The sequence below is a fragment of the Apostichopus japonicus genome, chromosome 9 (genome assembly GCF_037975245.1).
Source record: "Apostichopus japonicus isolate 1M-3 chromosome 9, ASM3797524v1, whole genome shotgun sequence".
Lineage (NCBI taxonomy): Eukaryota > Metazoa > Echinodermata > Holothuroidea > Aspidochirotida > Stichopodidae > Apostichopus > Apostichopus japonicus.
The window spans coordinates 11,192,426-11,217,284 of record NC_092569.1 but is presented as its reverse complement, the minus strand read 5'-3'; the positions used below and the strand labels follow the sequence as shown (position 1 = coordinate 11,217,284).

Genomic DNA, 24,859 nt, shown 5'->3' with positions numbered 1-24,859 from the left:
TTTCTTGATTTTCCAACTCATTACGATTTTCATACATATATACATACATTATATATACATTATATATACATTAAATGACCCAGTTAATACTTAAGGCATTAATTGGTACTAGATAGCTGCTGTCCGTATACGTATTCCTTACACAAACCGATAACTTAAACACCTATGCGCTGTTGTCCACTTATTCGGTTGGTAGTTCGCTAAACAGCTTTACCGTATACTACAAAGATAGTGACCGTAACGTTTACAATGTTGCAGTAAATATAATATGACATGAAAATAGGCGAAAACAAAGAGTCAATACTAATGTCGACTTACATACCGAACATATTTCTTCATTATTTTATTGTGCATAAAAACAATCACAAATATGGAAAAGAACTACAGTTTTGACCTAGCCTTTATTATCCTATGTAGAGCCGAAGAGCTAGCAGAGACCGCAGATCCGGACAGAGTCCCCCAGTTTTGTGGAATACCTAAAAAATGCCACTCTGTCATTAATAAACATTTATTTAGCAAAACAAATTTCCTTCTTCCAATTTTGCAACTCAAAGGAGTCATTTTGACATTAATGAACTGACATTTTGTTTAAAAATTAAATACATTAATACAATTATGTTTACAAAGTACTCCCCGGTGTTGAAAATTAAGAACAAGTTTATCTGAAAAGAAAAGCAATCAAAGATCGGAATTCTTGGCCACGGATTACACATAGGATCCATTTTGTGGGACGGCAACTTTATCACAGCCCCGCCATCCCTCCTCCTCAAGTCACGTGCCTAGATCATCTCAGCATTTGTGACACTCCCCTTTACCTTTCACCTCCCTCTTCCGCTGCCCCTGAGCACATAAGCAGTCTGCGGTGTGGACGCAGTGGAAATGATAAGCCTCATGGGGTAAAATATAAAAAGAAAATCGTAAAGAAATTTCATTAACAAAGGAAAGGTGCGCAAGACGAAGCGTATTCACATGGGTGAGAATCAAAAGGTGTAGCATGTTCCTGGATGCAGTCTTACAGCTCATTGCTGATCGTAACATCATGTTATAGGCAATAAAATTAAACAAATACCTATAATATATCTTGCCTGCGCTAGGCCCTAATTAATATCTTAAAACGGTATTTTAAATCATTAAATATTTCATTAAGCACTACGGTATCATATACCAGCTTGTAATTTCCTCGTAAAAATTGGCAAAGCAAATTCAGGCTATAGGGCGAATTTTCATTTCCGTATACATTATGTTATGTCGGCTTCCAGGTAATCTTTCCCAATTAATACTCTGCAGACAGTCGTTGCAGCCAAAGTAGTCGCCATTGAGGTGAGAATGGTAACAACTCTGGTACCACCAGGCACCATGGAAATATACAGCACAGTTCCGACCAAAAATAGTTGCAATATCATTGTCATTATCATAGGTGCTGAATGACATATTTCGATGATAAGAAAGCGCGTCAAAACCTGTGGAAAACAAACGTGCTCAACTTCAACAGTCGCTATGATAAAGAAGCTATGGTTGAAAGAGTTTGTCATTCAAGTGAAACATCAAGTTGACAATCTGAATGAGCAAGTATGTTATAGTTTTACTGCTTTTATATTCTAATTGTATGTTTTAAGGGCTGTTTATCGACAAACCGGCATACCTCCTTGACCGAAGTACCTTTAGGTTTAGGTATCGATCGCGCTGATAACCTCTTCAAGTTGATCGCGAATGGTGCTAGTTTTGTCCCAGGCCGGCAAAATGCATCGCTTAGTTAAGTGCCCTCGCTTCATCGGTTTGATCATAGGCCTTGAAACAATCAGTTAGGCCCCGGTGCTCCCTTGTTCATATAAATATGCTTATAGGACAATTACATTATTCTGTCACAAGATAAATAAAAGATCTCCTCTTCAAATTATAAAACCACTCTGTTAACTTTGGAATTATCGTAGAAATCATCGATAACCTTCATCAAGTGCACAAACCCTCAGCCCTTCATCTTCATTTCTCCTCCCCACCCCACGCGCTCATTACTTATGAGGAGGTGTTCTTTTATCATAGTTATTGCAGATATTTAACACTTTGTAACTGTGAAGATTCTAGGTTACGTTTGCCAAGGCAAATATCTGTAGAATTTCTGGCTCCACACTCCATTTCATAGTATATATAATTTTCATCTTGGACAATTTAGTTTCCTATCCATTTAAATTTTGAAAGAATTTAAATATACCAAATACCGACCTTGTTTGATCTTGCTCACCCATCTTTGAAAATAGATTAACTGTTGTATTTTGTTAGAAAATTTCGGCCGCGTTGCATGAAGCATGTATCAACAGAAGACAATCTAAGCGCTTCATAAAAGGATAAATGAGTCTTCTTACAATCACATTACGACTAGACAATATGAAGGATCGTACTTTAACCACCAATGAAAGGTTAACACACCTGCTGTACTCTCAGACAAGAACGATCCTAGGTCCACCAGTCGGTACTTAGACCATTCGTCACTAATGCGGAAGAGGTTGTACTTTGCGTGATAGGCGTTTCCGATCTTATTAACGAAGTCAATCCGAAGTTCGTATTCCCCCTGATTGGTCAAGTAAGCCAGTTTGTCGTTACCAAGCCAGAATTCACGTTGTAAAAAGCCAAAGCCTTCTCGATATTCATCCCAGGTACGGTTGAAGTCGACAGCGCCATCCATTCGACGTTGAAATACCTTTGCAATATCCAAAAACAAAAATAAACCGCGAAGTACATTGCGACATGACATGCAGGATAAACATATTGTGAGTTTACACAGGTTTATTTTTCTCAAGATTACTGACACAACATTGTGACGTCATCCAAACACGAAACAAAACAAAATCAAACGAAAACATTTAAACACAAAAATGAGGAAATCAATGCAACATAAGAAGCAGTCATTGTCATTCATGAAGAGTTAGAAGCCAATCATATGATAGTTTGAGTTTGTTTCTTTCAATAAGGCATGTTTCTTAAAAAAATGTCAATCAAATTATGTTGCTATGTTGTTCTATGCGGTTGAAAATCAAAATCAAAACTGTTCCTTGTCTTGAAAAACAGTTTGCAATCTGTGCAAGTGCAATGCTAGGCCAAACCATCAGCTCTGATTGTGGATAGAACGTATGCCGCCAACGGACACCAACATAGGATGTAATGAGGGTAAAAGGAAAGGATTTAGCATGAACATCAAAGGCACAATTAATCTTGATAAACTGCATTGATGAACTACCGAAACCATTATAACATTACAGCCTACTCACCGTCCATTTACCGCCATCAACTGAATTATTACAAAACACGTTGAAAGGTTCTGGTGCACCATCAGGCTGAATCATATAAACTCCAGATTCTTGAGTTTGAAATTCGCAACGATTGTAGTAAACATCTTTGCAATCTCTTGGATATTGTGTTTCTTGATAGTAGAAACACGCGTTACCTAAAACATTATTCAAAAATAGCAGGAACGATTTAATCAAAGATGTTGCTGATTGCCCTATAATTATCTTACCAGTAGATATCACATTGTTATGTTATTCAAGCCCGAATTATGTATTTCTTTATCAAGAGAGGAAATGGAAACCTTGGTCAGCAACTGCGCTTTACATAGTGTATTCTCACTTCAACAATTCTGAGTTTGCAAACAAAGTCAACCACTAATAATGCATACTCATCGGTGGTACATGCAACCCTAAGCACTGAACTGCTCCTGAAAATCTGCTTGGTGTGAATATTATTGTAACTTTATTGAATAACCTCAATTTCTTACTGATTTTCATTGAGTAAAATAATAATTACACTTGAACACAACTTCAAATCCAGCAAGAGAACTTACACCCAGTGCTTCTTCTCACACGTGAATTGCCATGATGAATTGGGTTTATCTTTGAAGGAAAAGACGGAAGCTTATATATTAATGACAGCGGTGAAATAGAAAGAAAGTTCAACAAATGGCACGGGATGAACACTCGTAATGTCAATTTTGTTTCATGTTAATTTTACTTCCCTTAAACCACTAAAGTGCTTGATATGCCGGACAAAACCACTATGGACATAAATATTACAATGTCTTCATATTAGATCTGATAAAAGGGAAAGAAATATGTCTGATTACCCCATCCCTCTCCCTGCAATCCACTGGTTTGAATCCGGGACGTAGTCCTGTAAACGTATTTTACCTGCATATCATCTAATCTCTATTGCATTAGTGCATGTAAAGATAGTACCCTCTCATTTTAGTCATCCATCCATTTGTACTCTTAGTCAAGTGTCTCTCAATAAAGTCATTGTCTGTCTTGGCTCGAATTACAATAGTCTTGTTGCGGCAAATTCACTGATAGTTCAAATTGGAGGGATCCACACTGGCCATGGTCCCAAACAAAAACGCCCATTACACCTTCCATCAGCAAGCACCAGCGGCATAGCCATCAATAAAAACATGATTAGAAGGCTATATTGGCTAGTGTGCCCCAAAGCTGTGGCCCTTGGCCATTACTCGTTTGTCCGACTTATTCGCCAGGTCCTACTCTACATATTGACAGGAACTTAGGATAAAACGTCAGTTGACAGAGGACAGGAACAACAAGCTGCCATACACTGTATGTGTGCCACAATTGAATGAACGCATGATTTGCTTAAGTAAAGGATAGAAATTCTATATAGATAGAACATATTGATAAATCCTCTAGTGCATAATGCACGTGCATATACTCAAGGCTTGACCTTCTAACGGTCCGAAATGTTCCTGAATTATGTCATCTACGTATTTACCGTCGATAGATAAAGGTAATTCGAAAGCCTGGCTTCTATCGATATGCTTCATGCTAAAGAACAGGAACTATAACATGCTCCTATAAATGAAAGTTGATTCTGTGCTGCACTGCCAATCTACTTCCTTCCGTGATTTACAATTATGAAAAATACGAGTTTAGCCTATACACGTTTATATAGGTGGGGTAGGGGGGTGGGTGGCATCGTCCCGGTGAATGAACAATATTGACATAAAAGAGATGAGAAAGCCACAGTTGAAATTTTGTAAATAATGTTTACATTCTGTGACGGCAAGGTTTCCTCAGTAAACTCGTCCAAACCTTGCCAACATTGAATGAGAGGATTGGCTACCATTTGAGCTAGGTAAACCCATTAAGGAAATGCGTGTGATTTGGCGTAAAAAATCTTCTCAGATGAAGATTCCTTGCTTTTACCTTGCAGAAGGGTGGTGTTAATACGTCATGCAGAGAAGATAATATTTGGTTTATTTTGGCTGAGTGTATTATCCAGGAAACTTGTAAAATGATGCTTCAAAGACTAAAGGAAATATTTGCTGAGCATACAACATTTGTGTGGTAATATCAGCTATAGAATAAGTAGAAATTAAAATATCAGTAACATTTTTATAGACTGAGTGTTAATATCAGCCTGAGGGAAGAATTATCTTCTTCGTTTATTTAACACATTTCACTAACAAAAACTAACTTCCCTCGATATATCAAAACCGCGTGTAAAGTAATATAGCAATTAAGTATCAAAACAGGAAGATTGTGGTAAGCGTGTACTTAATTGTAGAAGAGTTAACTGACACTACGAAGAACTACTGTGTGCGCAATACTTGTTATTGGTTCCTGGTTTGGTAGAAAGCTTCATTAACTCACTCTTTGAGGAATTATCCCTGCCTTGTAGTTAATCTATTACAGCATCGAGCATCATCTTAAACGTGACATGGCAATAACCACAAAATTGTCTCGAAATGTAACAATAGCTTGTCACGTGTTTCCTTTTTGGATCATATCTTACTGTAAAACTGTTCATTTGGTGACAAAATGTTGACAAACGTATCGAATGACCCGCTGAAATCTTATTTTGAGTGAAAAAGAGTGTTTTCATCATATACTTTTGTAATACATAAGTCACTGCTTAAACTTACCACGTCCAGAAGTATAGTCAGTAAACAGTGTTAGGTTCTCCTTGGGGGAAGTTGTCCAACTTTGTCCACCTTGAACAAGAGGCTACTCCCCTGTATACCACGATACAATAATGGCAGTAACTACAGTGCTGTTGTAGTGTTTCTATAGTTGATATTAGCTTTCACTTTACAATCCCTATAGTGAATGTCGCCATGCATCGATAATAAATAATCAAGTACCTAAGACCATTGATATACTGTAACACGAGGCGTTCGTTACAGTATTTGCAGTGCTGCTGCAGTTTTGTCTTGTTGATATTAGCTTTCATGTGGCAATCTATCATGCCAGCTATCATACATCGAATATTAATTATCAATTACCAAAGATCATTGATTTAGCGACTTTATTGCTTATACTGAAAACAATATGTATTGATCTAGTTACACAGCTTGTATCATTTCCAAAATACTTATTACAGAGAGAATCAACCGTTTTTTTTCGTATTTTTAAAAAGTTTGTGGGAATAGGGAAGCATCTTGTTAAGTATTTTCATTAACATATCATATTATCTTTACATATAGTTTTCAGTGCCGCAAAGTTTGAATCACCTGTACCTTAGCGATATTCATAATATAATATTTCATTTTAATTAGCACCGATCAAAGATCAATACAAATTATTTATCCCATGGGGTTTATATTAATACAAATTTATGTTTGCAGTAGGGAAACATTCTGTTAAATATTTTCATTAACATAATTATGATATTATCTTTACAGATAGTTTTCAGTGCAGCAAATGTTGAATCACTCGTACCTCGGAGATATCCATAATATAGTATTTCATTTAAATAAGCACCGACCAAGAATGAATACAAATTATTTAACCCACGGGGCTTATATTAATGCAAATTTATATTCGAAGAAGGGAAGCATCCTGTAAAATAATTTCATTAACATATTATATTACTTTACAGATTATTTTCATTGCCGCAAACTTTGAATCACCTGTAAATCGGAGATATCCATTATATAGTATTTTATTTTAATAAGCACCGATCAGAGATGATCACCGATCAGGATTTCAGAAAGGCAAGGATGTGGCCGTTGTTTTCTCGAAGAGGCCTCTCATATAGTGGCAATTTCCCAGAAAAAAAAATTAAATTTAGACTTCATATGACGCATTCTGTATCAAATTTAGACTATAAATTAGTTCTGATAACTAAGTTTATTAAGATTGTACTTATTACCACGCCTGGTTGTGTTCTTGTGTTTAAGGTTCAATCCGCGCCTGAATCGATTAAAAATTAAGGATAATATGTTGATTTTACCATATAAACATACTAACTCAAAATAATGATGAGTTAACTATTGTTAACCCACATAGTAAAGGACACAGTCAAAACATTGTTTTGAAGCTGTTTGTTGCTTTAAATTGTGCCATGTATGAAGTCACCATATATAACAGTTATGGGAACTGTGATACCTGGAAACACATATCTGTTCATTTTGCTTACCAATTTGAATAAGGAACGATGACCACGGTTTAACCATCAAGATATTGTAAATGGAAATTAAACAGTTCATTAATTTTGAAGTCACAACATTCTCTCGTGGTAACCACATAGAAAACCTGGTTTCCACGTATGTGTGGCTACCACACGTATTTTGTTTAGAATATGCCTCCAAATATAAGAGAGAAAGAGAGAGAGAGCGTGGTGTCATGAGGTATATGGTATGACACGTTTAACAAATATAAATTGCATTAAACGTTATATCAAGCGTCGCTATTAAATATTGAATTTCAATATTGACATTAAAGTTATCATGTTTTTTGCAATGGTCGGAGAGTAATTAAGCGCTGTGTTTATAGTGTCAAATAAAAAAAAAAAACTAATTACGCTCTCTTGGTGATGAATTGCTAGATAAACTACTTACCACCTGTCCATCGCAAATCACTAGGAAGCCAGCAGCCAGTATAGACAAAATAAAGACGGTAACAGTTATCAGGTGATCTAGCATTGTTGAAGTCCTGTATCTGCCACACAAGTTATGCAAATTTAGACGACGAAGGTATGATTAAATATGAACACGTTCACTAAACTTTCTTCGGGATTAGACACTGGCACTGGAAAACTTAAATATGTATCATGTCTGCATTGATGTGATATTAACTGAGTTTGAACGCGGAAGGAAACGCAGGGAAAATAAGGAAGGTTGTTGGTGTCGCGTACACGAATCCAATGCAATAAATGGATGAATGGATAAACGAACGAAGAAACCAATAAACATATGAACGAATGAACAAAGGACTGATCACTTATTATATAGAACAGAACCTGGCTGATAAATTACTGATGCAATGCTTCCTATACTCAAAAACAAATCCAAATGTTATGTTTGAATGACAGGTGACCTTACGATTTTGGCTATTACTCGTTTGTCCGACTGATCAACCATGTCCTGCTCTTAATAATGACAAGAAAGTAAGATAAAACGTCAGATGAGGCAGAAATTCACAGAGATAGAAACAAGCTGCCTTTCACAGCACGTGTTCCACAATTGAATGTATTACCCATGATTTGCTTAAGTAAATGATAGAATTCTATATTGATAAAACATATTGCTAAATCCTCGAATGCATTATTCGTTTGTATATGAACATACCTGTTCTTCTTCAAACGTGACAACCCTACTAAGTTTACAATGAATTGAGGCTTGGCCTTATAACGGTCCGAAATCTTCCTGAATACTACAGTGGCGAGTCTAACCTATACGAAATATGTAATACGAGTGTAGCCTATACACGTCTATATAACGAATGCAATCAGCCTTAGCCCTGTTCGACCTCTAGGAGAGGAAGGGGCTGGAGGGGGAAGTTCACGTGAAGAAGCAATATTTAAAAAGTTATTGGGAAAGCCATAGTTGACAGTTTGTAAACAATGTTCATATTCTGTGACGTCAAACGTTTCTCAATTTATTTTAGTTGACCCAAACTATACATGGAGAGGCAGGAACTGATGTTATCACTGAAATTGAGTTTTACATAGCACTGTAAAAGAAAACAGATCTGGTCGGTTGGCTATAATAATTCTGGCGCAAATAATCGCTTCCGTAATAATCAACTGATAATGAAATATAAATTTCTTGTTTAGATACTATAATGAATTAACAATAGAAGTCCTCTTGCTGATGTGGCAGTGATTATAAAGGGTTTCTTGATTCCCATTTTGTGTTTCAAAAACTTTCCAATAGGCAAGGTTGCGATAACGAGTGCAGTTTGTGTTCTTCTGTCTTACATAATTAAAGTATATATAATAAGAAAACTAAAATAAATGGTTCAATAAACCGTTCTAAAAGAGAAACTTTACTCACTGACTCAAGTGAGGGTTAGGGTGTTTATTACGTCATATCTTGCTACAAAATAACTTTCAGAGTAACCCCTCTTTCTTAAATGTATTTTGTGGCTGAAAAGCAATATTAGAGAAAAACGTTGCCGCTTATGGACACTTCCTTGTATCCTCATTACCGCTCTTAAGAAGTGCAGTATCTTATGTATGCGTTGATATATATGCTGACAATTAATTGAAGTCCGGTGACAACGGACTTCAATTAAATTGGTCAACCAAGAGCACAGCGGGCGGGATCGTGGTAGGTAAGTGATGAAGAATCGTAAAGATATATGTCGGCTACTACATCATTCTTGTTAAACAGAACCTAATATTCAGGATCATAATTAATTCATCGATAGTGCTCGGAGATTAAATACTTCATGCTTTGGAAAATCTTCACCAGATGGTAACTAATGAAAAACTGTTGGCCAAGTATGACGCTTCCTTAGAAAACATCTTCCAACAGCTCCAAAGAATGTAAGCTATTGAAGACCTCAAATTTAAAATCAATTTATTAATTCCATTGCAAAGGTAATAAAAATCGCATAGTTGATGAGATTAAGAAGGTACATTAGTTTGGTGTAATTATGAATTTAAGAGTTGATATATCACGGAGTCCCATTCTTTTACTGTATCAGATATAATTTGAAGAAATTTTTATAGTTCAAGACAGTTTCTCCTTTTTACAGACAAAAAAAAAATCAGATGCCTATCCCTTATTTGTTCAATTTAAGGAACGTTGGCAGATTAAGAGCTAGAAATCAACCTCATAATCTCCAATGATATGCTGGTGCTGCAAACATGAGCTGCATAATTTCAGGCCTGAAGACACGTGTAAAAGAAGAAAACCATATTGCTGTGTTTGTTCTGTTGTGCCCATTACTTAAACCTGATGTTGTGTGACGCCTGTAGTGAACGCACAGATTCGGTATAAAATCTTTTGAAATTTCCTTGGAATTCAAAAATTATACAACCACAGCACAATACTTTCGACGATGCCCAAAAAGAGCTGGGACTACCTGCCAAAAGGCTGCAAAAATCAGAGCGATACTAGGTTGTATTTTGCTCAAGAAGTTATTTCCATCCAAGAAACATATCATGATGAAATGGAACGAAATGCAAGACATTAGAATTTAGACTGAAGGTTGCTTGGGATCATATAGGCAACACTGAATTCATTCTTATGATGGATATATGGATGGATATATTGACATATATCAAAAAGGTACCTCAAGTATCAATGGATCTTATCAATGCAAGTGACACTGTCAAATCCACACTGTAAACCTTAAGTGAAATCAAACTGACAGACACTTTCACCAGTTGCTAAGTAAGGCCAATACTAATGCTGAAAAGGAAAACGTTTCAGATTAATTTTCAGCACCCAGAATTTGTGGACGGAAAGTCATGTTTAAACATGTACGCGATAACCCGGTCATCGATCTAGTAGACTGATTTGAATCAATTTATTTTATCGTATTTACAACACCCTAACAAGTGAAATATGTTTGAATATGACATTTTATCCATTTGTATAAAGATGATTTGAAACACTGACTTTTATTGATATACTTCATGCTAAAGTTCAGGAACAATAACATGCTCCTATAAATGAAAGTTGATTCTGTGCTGCACTTCCAATCCATTTCCTTCCTTGATTTTCATTACTGAAATACGAGTGTAGCCTATACACGTATATATGCCGAAGGCAATAATGCTAGCCCTGTTCGACCACTAGGAGAGGAAGGGGCAGAGGAGGGGATAGTTCGGGTGAATAAATAATATTTATATGAAAGAGACGGGAAAGCCATTGTTGAAATTTGTAAAGAATGTTTAAATTCTATGACGGCTTAAAATGCACCAAGAATTCGGATAATCTTGAATTCGGGCGGACGATCTTGTTCGCTATAACCTAGCCATCTAGTAGATCAATGTATTCATCGTACATATTACACCCTGACCAGTGAATTGGAATCCAGCTTTGGGACTAAAAATGTTATTCCTTTGTTCTCGTGTTCATTCGTTCGTTCGCTCATTTACTCATTCATCCATTTATTGCATTGGATTCGATTACGCGACACCAACAACCTTCCTTATTTTCCTTACGTTTCCTTCCGCGTTCAAACTCAGTTAATACCACATCGATGCAGACATGATACATGTTTAGGTTTTCCAGTACCAGTTTCTAATTTCGAAGAATGGGTAGTGAACGTGCTCATATTTAATCATAGTTTCCTCGTCTATATTTGCATCACTTGTGTGGCAGAACAGAACTTCAACAATGCTGGATCACCTGATAACTGTTACCGTCTTTACTTTTTTTATACTGGCTGCTGGCTTCCTAGTGATTTGCGATGGACAGGTGGTAAGTAGTTCATCTAGCAATTCATGACCAAGATATCATAATTAGTTCTTATTTTGACAATAAACACTGCGCTCAATGCCTCTCCGACCATGCTATGAACATGATAACTTAAAAGCCAATATTCAAACTTCAATATTTAAAAGCGACGCTTAACATAACGTTTAATGCAATTTATATTTGTTTAACGTGTCTACCGTACCACACTCCTCCTGACACCACACTCTCTCTTTCTCTCTTATATTTGAAGGCATATTCTAAGCAAAAAATGGTAGCAACACAGATTTGGAAACCAGGTGGTCACCAAGAGGGAATGTTGCGACTTTCATAATGACTGTATTGATTAATGTTCTTTTGCAATATCTTGATGGGTTAACCGTGGTCATAGTTCCTTGTTCAAATTTTGTAAGCAAAATAAACAGGTAAGTGTTTCCAGGTATCCCAGATTCCATAAACTGTTCTGTAGGTTGACCTCGTACATGGCAAAATTCAAAGCAACATACAGCTTCAAAACAATGCTTGTTACTGTGTCCTTTACTATGTGGGTAAACAATAATTAACTCATCATCAATTTGGAATTATAAGGTTTATATGGTGTAATCGACATATCATCGTTAATTGTGAATCGATTCAGGCGCGGATTTAACTTATACACAAGAGAAAAATGAAACGTAGTGATTAGAACAATCTTAATTAACCTAATTATCAGAACCAATTTATAGTCCAAATTTGCTACAGAATGCCTCTTATGAAGTCTAAATCTCCTTTTTTTTCTTGGGAATTGCCGCTATATGAGAGGCCTCTTCAACAAAAACACGAACACATCCTTGCCTTTCTAAAATCCTGAATCAACAGCTTGGATTTAGTTATTATTTTTATATTATTATAAGAACAAGGAAGGGACAATGTACAGTTAATTTGTATCAATATAAAACATCGTGGCTTAAAAATTTGTATTCATCTCTGATCGGTGCTAGTTAAAATGAAATACTAATGTGGATATCTCCGAAGTACAAATGATTCAAAGTTTGCGGCACTGAAATATAATCTGTAAAGATAATATACTGTTATGTAATGTATGTTAATGAAATTACTTAAGAGAATGCTTCCCTGCTTCAAACATAAATTGGGTTTATTATAAACCCCATGGGTTAAATAATTTGTATTGATATTTGGTTGGTGCTTATTTAAATGAAATACTATATTATGGATATCTCCGAGGTAGAAGTGATTCAAAATTTGCTGCACTGAAAATTATTTGTAAAGATAATATAATATGTTAACGGAATTATTTAACAAGATGCTTCCCATTTTCATTAAACTTTTAAAAGTACGACAAACAACAGTAGATTTTCTCTGTAATACGAATTTCGAATGATGCATGCTGTTTAACTAGATCAATACATATCGTTTTCAGAATAATGCAATGAAGTCACTATATCAATAATCTTTGGTAAATGATCATTAATATTCGATGTATGATAGCAGCAGCACTACAAATACTGTAACGAACGCATCGTGTAGCAGTATATCAATGGTCTTTGGTACTTGATTATTTCTAATCGATGCATGGTGACATTCACTGTAGGGATTTTCAAGTGAAAGCTTATATCAACTGTAGAAACACTGCAACACACTACAGTTACCGTCATTGATGGTACACAGGGGAGTAGCCAGAACTCTCATTCAAGGTGGACAAGGTTTCCACAATTTCCCCCAAGGAGAACCTAACAGAGTATATATACCAAGCGGAGCAAGTCGTGGGTGGTGAGGGTTTACTTCTCGCTTAAAAACTAATTTTAGTCGTTCACCATTTGAATCAATTTTATTGAAAGATGATAACACTCAACAACTCTTCTGTTTACTAACTTTACTTCTGGACGTGATAGGTTTAAGCGATGACTTATGTATCACCAAACAATGTTATGATAACACTCTTTTTCGCTCAAAATAAGATTTCAGAGGGTCAATCGATATGTTTATCAACATTTTGTCACCAAATGAACATTTTTACAGTAAGATATGATCCAATAAAGGATACACGTGACAAGCTATTGTTAAATGTCGAGACAATTTTGTGTGGTTATTGCCATGTCACGTTTAAGATTATGCTCAATGTTGTAATAGACCAATTACAAGGATGTAATAATTGCCCAAAGAATGAGATAATGAAGATTTTTACCAACCCAGGAACCAGAATCAAGTATTGCGCACACAGTAGTTCTTCGAAGTGTCAGTTAACTCTTCTACAATTAAGTACACACGTACCACAATCTTCCTGTTTTGTTACTTATTTGCTGTATTATTTTACACGCGCTTTTGATATATCGAGGGAAGTTAGTTTTTGTCAGTGAAATGTGTTAAATAAACGACAAAGATAAATCTTACCTCAGACTGACATTAACACTCAGTCTTTAAAAGTGATATTAATATTTCTACTTATTCCATAGCTGCTATTACCATACAAATGTTGTATGCTCAGCAAATATTTGCTTTAGTCTTTGAAGCATCAATTTACAAGTTTCCTGGATAATACCCTCAGCCAAAATAAACCAAATATGATAGTTTCTGCATGGCGTGTTAGCACCACCCTTCTGCAGGGTAAAAGCAAGAAATCTTCATCTAAGAAGCTATTTTTTTACTTCAAATCACACGCATTTCCTTATTCGGTTTACCTATAGCCTCAAAAGGTAGCCAATCCTCTCATTCAATGTTTGCAAGGTTTTGAGGAGTTTCCTGAGGAAACCTTGTCGTCACAGAATGTAAACATTATTAACAAAATTTCAACTATAGCTTTCCCTACCATTTCATGTCAATATTGTTCATTCACCGGGACGATACCCCCCCCCCCTCTTCCCCCACATGTATAGTCGTATATAGGCTAAAATCGTACTTTTCATTATTGTTATTCACGGAAGCAAGTACATTGACAGTGCAGCACAGAATCAATAGCAGCTTGTTGTTCCTGTCTTCTGCCTCAACTGACGTTTTATCCTCCTTTCCTGCCAATATTTAGAGTAAGACCTGGCTAATTAGTCGGACAAACGAGTAATGGCCAAGGGTCACAGCTTTGGGGCATACTAGCCAATATAGCCTTCTAATCATGTTTTTATTGATGGCTATGCCGCTGGTGCTTGCTGATGAGTGGTGTAATAGGCGTTATTGTTTGGGACCATGGGCAGTGTGGATCCCTCCAATTTGAACTATCAGTTAATTTGCCGCAACAAGACAATTATAATTGACTTGAAAGCCAAGACAGACAATGACATAATTAAGAGACACTTGACTAAGAGTACAAAGGGATGGATGACTAAAATGAGAGGCTACTGTCTTTACATGAAATAATGCAATCAAGATTAGATGATATGCAGGTAAAATACGTTTACAGGACTACGTCCCGGATTCAAACCAGTGGATTGCAGGTAGTGGGAGGGTAGCATGAAGGAATCAGACAGGTTTCTTTCCCCTTATCAGATCTAATATGAAGACATTGTAATATTTATATGTCCATAGTGGAGTTATCCGGCATATCAAGCACTTTAGTGGTTTCAGGGAAGTTAACTTGAAATGAAACAATATTGACACTAAGAGTGTTCATCCCGTGCCACTTGTAGTACTTTCTTTTAATCCCACCGCCTTCATTAGTTGACAAGTTTCCTTTCTTTTCCTTCAAAGATAAACCCAATTCATCATGGCAATTCACGTGTGAGAAGAAGCACTGAGTGTAAGTTCTCTTGCTAAATTTGAAGTTGCGTTCAAGTGTAACTAATATTTTACTCAGTGAAAATCAGAAAGAAATTGAAGTTATTCAATATATTTCAATAAAGTTACAATAATATTCAGACCAATGAAAATGATAGACACAAAATGAACAGATTTACAGAAGCAGTTCACTGGTTAGGGATGCATGAATCACCGAGGGGTATACTTTATAAGCGGTCGACTTTGTTGCAAACTTCAGAATTGTTGAAGTGAGAATACAATATGTAAAGCGCATTTTGCTGACCAAGGTTTCCATTACCTATCCTGATTAAGAAATACATAATTCGGGTTTGAATAAATGAACAATTTGATATATACTGACATGATATTATAATAGGGCAATCAGCAACATCTTTGATTAAATCGTTTCTGCTATTTTTGAATAACGTTTTAGGTAACGCGTGTTTCTACTATCAAGAACCACAATATCCAAGAGATTGCGAAGATGTTTACGACAATCGTTGCGAATTTCAAACTCAAGAATCTGGAGTTTATATGATTCAGCCTGATGGTGCACCAGAACCTTTCAACGTGTTTTGTAATAATTCAGTTGATGGTGGTAAATGGACGGTGAGTAGGTTGTAAGATTAGATCCTATGTTGGTGTCCATTGGCGGCATACGTTCTATCCACCATCAGAGCTGACGGTTTGGCCTAGCATTGCACTTGCAAAGATTGCCATCTATTTTGTTTTTTCGAGAAGAGGAACAGTTTTCATTTGATTTTCAACCGCATCGAACAATATAGCAACATAATTTCATTGACATCTTTTAAGAAACATGCCTTATTGAAAGAAACAAACACAAACTATTATATGATTGGCTTCTAGCTTTTCATGAATGACAATGACTGCTTCTTATGTTGCATTGAGTACCTAATTTTTGTGTTTTAATGTTTTATGTTATTTTGTTTTGTTTTGTGTTTGGATGATGTCACAATGTTGTGTCAGTAATCGTGAGCAAAACATAAACCGGTGTTAACACGGATAACCTCACTTATACGGTTATCTCCCATGTCAAGTCCCAATGTACTTTCACGGTTAATTTTTGTTTTCGGATTTTGCAAAGGTATTTCAACGTCGAATGGATGGCGATGTCGACTTCAACCGTACATGGGCTGAATATCGAGAAGGCTTTGGCTTTTTACAACGTGAATTCTGGCTTGGTAACGACAAACTGGCTTACTTGACCAATCAGGGGGAATACGAACTTCGGATCGACCTCGTTAATAAGATCGGAAACGCCTATCACGCAAAGTACAACCTCTTCCGCATTAGTGACGAATGGTCGAAGTACCGAATGGTGGACCTAGGTTCTTTCTTGCCTGAGAGTACAGCAGGTGTGTTAATATTTTCATAGGTGGTTGAAGTAAGATCTTTCATTTTGTCTAGTCGTAATGTGATTGTAAGAAGACTCTTTTATCTTTTTTATGAAGCCCTTAGATTTTTTTCTGTTGCTACATGCTTCATGCAACGCGGCCGAAATTTTCAAACAAAATACAACAGTTAATATTATTTTAAAGATGGGTGAGCAAGATCAAACAGGGTTGGTACTTGGTATCTTTAGATTCATTCAAAATTTAAATGGATAGGAAAATACATTGGCCAAGATGAAACTTATATATACTATGAAATGGATTGTGGAGCCAGAAATTCTACAGATATTTGCCTTGGCAAACGTAACCTAGAATCTCCACAGTTACTAAAGTGTTAAGTATTTGCAATAACTATGCTGAAAAAATACCTCCTTATTCTATACGCGACGGACTCATAAGTAATGATCGCGTGGGGTAGTTAGGAGAAATGAAGATGAAGGGCTGAGTGTGTGTGCACTTGATGAAGGTTATCAATGAGTTCTAGGACAATTCCAAAGTTAAGAGTGGTATTTTAATTTGAAGAGGAGATCTTTTATTTCTCTTGTGACAGAATAATGTAATTGTCCTATAAGCATATTGATAAGAACAAGGGAGCACCGGGCCTAACTGATTGTATCAAGGCCAATGATCAAGCCGATGAAGCGAGGGCACTTAACTAAGCGATGCATTTTGCCGGGCTTGGACAAAACTAGCACCATTCGCGATCAATTTGAAGATGTAAACGGCGCGATCGATACCTCAACCTGAAGGTACTTCGGTCAAGGAGGTATGCCGGTATGTCGGTAAACAACCCCTAAAACATACAATTAGAATGTAAAAGCAGTAAAACTATAATATACTTGCTCATTCAGATTGTCAAATTGATGTTTCACTTGACTCCCAAACTCTTTCAATCATAGCTTCTTTATCATAGCAACTGTTGAAGTTGAGTACGTTTGTTTTCCACAGTTTTTGACGCGCTTTCTTATCATCGAAATATGTCATTCAGCACCTATGACAATGACAATGATGTTGCAACTACTTTTGGTCTGAACTGTGCTGTCTATTTCCATGGCGCCTGGTGGTACCAGAATTGTTACCATTCTAGCCTCAACGGTGACTACTTTGGCTGCGATGAATGTCATCAGAGTATTAGTTGGCAAGGTCTTCCTGGAAGCCAAAGTAACATAAAGTATACGGAAATGAAAATTCGCTCTATAGCCTGAATTTGCTTTGCCAATTTATTCAAGGAAAATACAAGCTGGTAGATGGTATCGTAGTGCTTAATTAAACATTTTATGATTTAAAATACCGTTTTAAGATATTAAATAGAGTCGAGCGCAGGCAAAATATATAACTGGTATTTGTTTCACTTTGTTTTGCCTATAACATGATTTTACGATCAGCACTGAGCTAAAAGGCTGTACCCAGGAACATCTTACACCTTCTGATGCACACCCATATTTTAATCTAGTGAATACGCCTCGTCTTGCGCACTTTTCCTTTGATATTTATATTATACCCCATGAGGCTGATCATTACCATGCCCTGCGTCACACGGCAGACTGCTTAGGTCCTCAGAGTCAGTTGAAGAGGGACAATTCTTGGAGAGGTGAAGGGGGAGTGGCACAAACTTCGAGATGATCTATGCACGTGACTTGAGGAGGAGGGAGGGCGGGGGCTGGGACAAAGTTGCCATCACAAAATGGATCCTCTGTGCAATCGTGGCCACCAATTCCGACCTTTGATTGTTTTTCTTTTCAGATTAACTTCTTAAGTTTTCAACACCGGGGAGTACTTTGTAAACATAATTGTATTAATTTATTTAATTTTAAAACAAGATGTCAGTTCATTTATGTCAAAATGACTCCTTTGAATTAAAAAAATGGAAGAAGGAAATTTGTTTTGCTACATAAATGTTTATTAATGACAGAGTGGGATTTTTTAAGTATTCCACAAAACTGGGGACTCTGTCTGGATCTGCGGTCTCTGCTAGCTCTTCGGCTCTACATAGGCTAATACAGGCTAGGTCAAAACTGTAGTTCTTTTCCCTATTTGTAATTGTTTTTTTATGCACAATAGAATAATGAAGATATCCGTTCGGTATTTAAGGCGAAATTATTATTGACTCTTTGTTTTCGCATACTGTCATGTTATTTTATACTTCTGCAATATTGAAAACGTTACGGTCACTATCTTTGTAGTATACGGTAACGCTGTTTAGCGAACTACCAAGTGAATAAGTGGACAACAGCGCATAGGTGTTTAAGTTATCGTGTTGTGTAAGGAATACGTATATGGGCAGCAGCTATCTAGTACCAATCAATGTCTTCAGAAATAACTGGGTTATTTAAGACTGTGTTTTTACATAGTTAATAGAAATATTAAATATTCTGGGGTTGATTTCTTAATGAAACATACTTTGTTACAAATTTTGACGACACTTTTTAGTGATTTATTGATACATGTATCTTTCGGCAGCAAAAGAATATAATATCAGTCGTGTATGTGAAAATGATATATTGGCAAACAATCAAGCACATTTATCGACTTTTCTGTCTGTGTCTGATTGCAGACAATATCATGTAATAAAAATAAACACCGGTATTGGCCAAATCTTTTCAAAGATAAAGAGTTAAGGAGTCAGAATGATATTCGATTAATTTAACGGAGTACCAAAATATGCATATATGGTTTGTAACTGATGAAAGCAGAAAGTTATAAATCTGAATTCACTGTTAATTTGGATAAATCACTTCGTTTAACCAACCAAAGTTAATATCCAATAAAAAATATACTTTCTTTTTACCGGATATATATCTATTGCTCTGGCGATGATCACACGCGCCCTCGCTTGCTATTTTTAAATTATAAATTCAGTCAGCTTGATGAAGCATGAACACACAAACACCTTGATCAAGAATACACAGGATATATACCGGCAATGAAGAAATAAATATACCAATAATCCCTTGATATAATTAACACGAATACTATTAAGGCTTAATAGAGGAGTCGTAAGCATTGTACACTGCTAGGTAAAAACATTCCGGACACATATATTTATTATGATAACATACTATAAAATTGTAGGTTTTATTATCATTAAAACGTACAACGTATATCCTACGTAATTAAATTGAAATGTAAAAAATGTAAAACACGTTTACACTAGAAATATGAGTGAACATTAACTACCTTACAGTAGAATTACATCTGCCTATACACATTAACGAACTTACCTCGTGATACGAAAGAAAATGCAAAGCTTAACTATGATGGTGTATTTACTAATCCAGGACAAACATATCAAAGCAAGATTTCATGAAAATTTCAACTTTATATTATATTTCATTTGAACCGACAAACAATATGTTAATACTTACTGCTACGACCGACTTCGTAAAGCTTTTCAGGATGCAAACATTAAGCTGCCCGAAGAACTTTCATGTGTGTTCATCTTGTTTGATAATGCTAACTGGTGACGCTTAGTTAAATTTATCACCTCCGATTTATACGATTAATACAATTGGTAAAAATGTCAGCAAAATTCTAATTTCTTGCGTTTTACATAATCTTCTGAGTCATACAACTACATTTTGCTAGCATTCTATGTCCAAATATCTACGTTTGGAGAGCTGCAAGACTACAGTGCTTTATCGAAATATTGACTATTGCAATAAATGAAAAGAAAAAAAAAACGAAAATTAGATCTCCTTATTGCAACTGTTTCTGCTAATACAGCCGATGATTTAGCACTGACGAGGAGTGAATCATTAGCTGCAAAAGTGAGGAGGGAATAAATATACTTTAGCCATGCACTTTTCAAAGTTGGTTTAGAGTCTTTCTCTCCCTCCATGTTTCTACGGGAACCCCCCCCCCCCCCCTCAGTCATTGATGTTTTCACCAAATAATTTCCATTGAGGGAGTAACAAATGAATTTGATTTGATCCTAGCTATCAACTATTGTAATGTAGGCCTGCATATCACAGTTTAATTCAGCACGCCAAGGAGCAACATATGCAATGAATACACTACATTGAAATAGAATCTGCTGCATGGCGGCAGCTTTCTGTTCAAATTCGAGACAATTCACAGATTAATTCCTTCGAACACTTTGTGGTGCATATTCATGATTTAAACAAATATACTGGATATTCATTTATATAGTACTTTACGATTGATATACACTAATTAATTCCCCTCATTGTCAACGCAACTGACTGAAACAACACATAAAAAATGAAATACCAACAAGACTTTCTGCTGCAAGAAACTCGTCAACTGCAAATAAGCAAAATGAAATCAACATTTTACTTTTTCGTCATTTCGGTTGAAATCCTTTTCTTACGACTTAACGATTTTGTAAACTTTCCGTCTTTTCAAACAGAACGATTTTCCTTTTGCAACCTTTATGAGTTCATATTTGTTTTGAAGAATATTTTACAACATCATTACAATATCTTTCTTTCCTTCAAAGTCCATATACAGGTGGCAAACGCCTACAGTGGAATTACGACGTTCCTTACCGGTTTCGAACCTCTGGACATACAATCAGCGTCCATAGCCTATGGTTAGGGTGTCCGCGTACAGAGAGGAAGGCCCGTGGTTCGAATCCCGGTGGAGGCTGAAAGTTTTTCACTGTTCTTGATTTTCCAACTCATTACGATTTTCATTTATATATATATATATATATATATATATATATATATATATATCACACGTATAAGTATAATCAGTAGAAGCAGAAAGTGCTCAATACCGTAGTAGAGCAATAATATCACATATAGACAAGATATACAATTTACACCATATTGCTACCCTGGGTTTCACGCACGCATAGAGCGACGATCTTCAGGCCAGTGGATGGTCAAAACAGACTACGTTTTTTTCAACCGTTTACGGTTCAATGGCTTGGGGTTCCCATGGCGACACAAAGAGATAAGCTCGGATCTCCTATTGATTGTGTCACCTCTTGTGCGTAGGATTTCCAGTTTTTCTTCTATACAAAGGTTGCAGTTGCCCGATTCTCGCTGGTAAGTGTCGGACTGCCTAATTATGCTCCATTTAACCGAATAATCTACCTTTTTTCTCTTCAATCCCCATATGTGTTTAGATAACTCAGACTCCTTCTCGTATTTACTATTTCTGAAAGACTTAGTGTGGTTATTGTATCTAGATTTGAAATCCCCCCCGGTAAGCCCAACATATGACCTGGTGGTGCCATCGTCACCGGAAGTAACTGTGGCCTTATACACCACGGCGCTGACAAGGCACTCACCCTGTAGGGGGCAAGAGGCTCTATCTCTGCAGTTGCAGGTTCTTATGGGGGTTTCTTGGTTGAATTTTTTCATTACTTTATAAAATGGATGGCACAAGCTATAACAAGCTCCTCACTGATAACGTCACCCAGAAATACAAAATGGCGAATGAAACCGTTGTTAACGACATCGAAGAGGAATTCAACGACATCGCCGGTAAGCTTAACATAAAAGACCGTATAAGCAAAACTGCCGAACGTCCCGCTTTCATAACACTAAAAGACCACAAGGAAAATTTTGCTAGCAACCCGAAATGTAGACTGATAAACCCGACCAAGCCGGAAATGGGCCGAGTGAGCAAGCAAATCCTCGACCGGATAAATAATAACATTAGAGCCAAAATATCAGTGAACCAATGGAGAAATACCGCCTCAGTGCTCAAATGGTTCAATGGCCTAAACGAGAAAAGCAAGCTTACATTTCTAATATTTGACATAGTGGACTTTTACCCTTCCATCTCAGAGGATTTGCTGAGTAAATGCCTCACATGGGCCAAAACATACGATAACATCCGGGACATTGAGTACGCCGCTATTAAACACGCGAGGAGATCTTTATTATATGACAACAAAGGCACCCCTTGGGTAAAAAGGGAGGCGTACAAAGAATTTGATGTCTCGATGGGGGCGTTCGATGGAGCGGAAGTGTGTGAGCTCGTTGGGCTCTTCATCTTGAACGTGCTCAGAACGAAACTTAACGTGGACAGCGTTGGGTTGTATAGAGATGACGGGCTCGCAGTGATGCAAAGCCACTCCGGAAGCGAAGCGGACCGCACCAGAAAGGAGATCATCAAAGCATTCCAAGCTTGCGGACTCAAAATCACGGTGGAAACAGGCAAAAAATCAGTTAACTTCCTTGACGTGAACCTGAACCTAGACACCGGAATGCACCAGCCCTACCGAAAACCCAATGACGAACCACTGTACATAAATGTGAAGTCAAACCACCCGCCAGCCATAATCAAGCACATCCCCCCTGCAATAGAGAAACGGATATCATCGCTTTCGTCAGACCAGGACGCCTTCAACAACAACGCACGCATGTATAATGACGCATTGAAGAGTAGCGGGTTCGACGCAACCATTTCGTACACCCAACCCCAGGAGGGTGAGAAGGAACAGCCTAAGAGGAAAAGAAGGAACCGGAGCAGGAAGATAACATGGTTCAACCCACCTTACAGTAAAAATGTGAAATCTAACGTTGGTGCCCAGTTTCTCAAACTGTTCGACAAGCACTTCCCTCCCGGGGCAAAGCTGAGGAAAATATTCAACAGGAACACTTTAAAAGTGAGTTACAGTTGTATGAAAAATATGAATTCAATCATAAAATCCCACAATGCTAAAGTAATGAAAAAATTCAACCAAGAAACCCCCATAAGAACCTGCAACTGCAGAGATAGAGCCTCTTGCCCCCTACAGGGTGAGTGCCTTGTCAGCGCCGTGGTGTATAAGGCCACAGTTACTTCCGGTGACGATGGCACCACCAGGTCATATGTTGGGCTTACCGGGGGGGATTTCAAATCTAGATACAATAACCACACTAAGTCTTTCAGAAATAGTAAATACGAGAAGGAGTCTGAGTTATCTAAACACATATGGGGATTGAAGAGAAAAAAGGTAGATTATTCGGTTAAATGGAGCATAATTAGGCAGTCCGACACTTACCAGCGAGAATCGGGCAACTGCAACCTTTGTATAGAAGAAAAACTGGAAATCCTACGCACAAGAGGTGACACAATCAATAGGAGATCCGAGCTTATCTCTTTATGTCGCCATGGGAACCCCAAGCCATTGAACCGTAAACGGTTGAAAAAAACGTAGTCTGTTTTGACCATCCACTGGCCTGAAGATCGTCGCTCTATGCGTGCGTGAAACCCAGGGTAGCAATATGGTGTAAATTGTATATCTTGTCTATATGTGATATATATATATATATATAAATATATATAAATATATTTATATATATATATATATATATATATATATATATATATATATATATATATATATCAAATTGAGATTGTAGTGAGCTGGAAAAAAAGAACAGTGAAAACTTCGAACCCGGGCTTCCCGCTTTATATGCGGACACCCTATCCCACTAAGCTATGGACGCTGATTGTATGGCCCGAGTTTCGAAACCGTTACGGTCGTAATGTCACTCTAGGCACCTGCCATTTGTATCGAACAACGATAGTATATAAACGATATATATAAATACATATATTGTCATTATTACACCGGTGCTTATATAGCGCAAATCCCAGGTTTCAATTCGCTTAACAAACAATATACAAAGTACAAAAATACAATTGAATACACTTAACCATAGGCTTCTTTGAGGGTCTGATGTGACCTCAGTCTTCCGTCTTTAGGTTAAAAAAATTACCATTTGATACTCCTATTACATTGAACAGGATATTACGGGAAACTACATGTTATTCAAGGCTTAGAGTTATCAATATTTATGTCTCTAAATTTGTTCACTTGTTTTGTCTCTTTGTACCTTTTATCTGTCAATGACATCTCATTCACAAACAGAAATGTTCCCTATATATAACGACCGTTTGTAGACTTTTACGTGGTATAAAAGGCTGAGCTTTTATAGTACAAGTATGTTGGTTTCAAATATCCCAGTGAGGTTTTCATTCTCTTGTTTGACATGAGAAAAATTTGCTGATGTTATAAAATTAACTCAAGGATAATTGGAATGCACTTGTTGGTTGTTTCTGAATTTGTTTCTGAATTTGTTGTTTCTGAATATGCTGAATG

At 36.8% G+C, this 24,859-nt stretch overlaps 2 protein-coding genes across 2 annotated transcripts; one reads left to right on the top strand and one right to left on the bottom strand.

Moving 5' to 3' along the window:
- Window positions 1-121: 121 nt before the first annotated feature.
- On the bottom strand, window positions 122-8,042 carry LOC139973617 (fibrinogen-like protein A). Its single transcript, XM_071980427.1, has 5 exons — window positions 7,841-8,042; window positions 3,836-3,884; window positions 3,264-3,439; window positions 2,425-2,695; window positions 122-1,460 (listed from the first exon to the last, which is right to left on the bottom strand). The coding sequence occupies exons 1-5, from the start codon at window positions 7,922-7,924 to the stop codon at window positions 1,204-1,206; spliced, it is 837 nt and encodes a 278-aa protein (XP_071836528.1). The 5' UTR covers window positions 7,925-8,042; the 3' UTR covers window positions 122-1,203.
- A 3,393-nt stretch (window positions 8,043-11,435) lies between these two features.
- Window positions 11,436-20,298, top strand: LOC139974538 (fibrinogen-like protein A). The gene is made up of 5 exons (XM_071981749.1): window positions 11,436-11,659; window positions 15,332-15,380; window positions 15,813-15,988; window positions 16,485-16,755; window positions 17,740-20,298. Exons 1-5 carry the CDS (start codon window positions 11,576-11,578, stop codon window positions 17,994-17,996), a joined length of 837 nt encoding a protein of 278 aa, XP_071837850.1. The 5' UTR covers window positions 11,436-11,575; the 3' UTR covers window positions 17,997-20,298.
- Window positions 20,299-24,859: the final 4,561 nt, after the last annotated feature.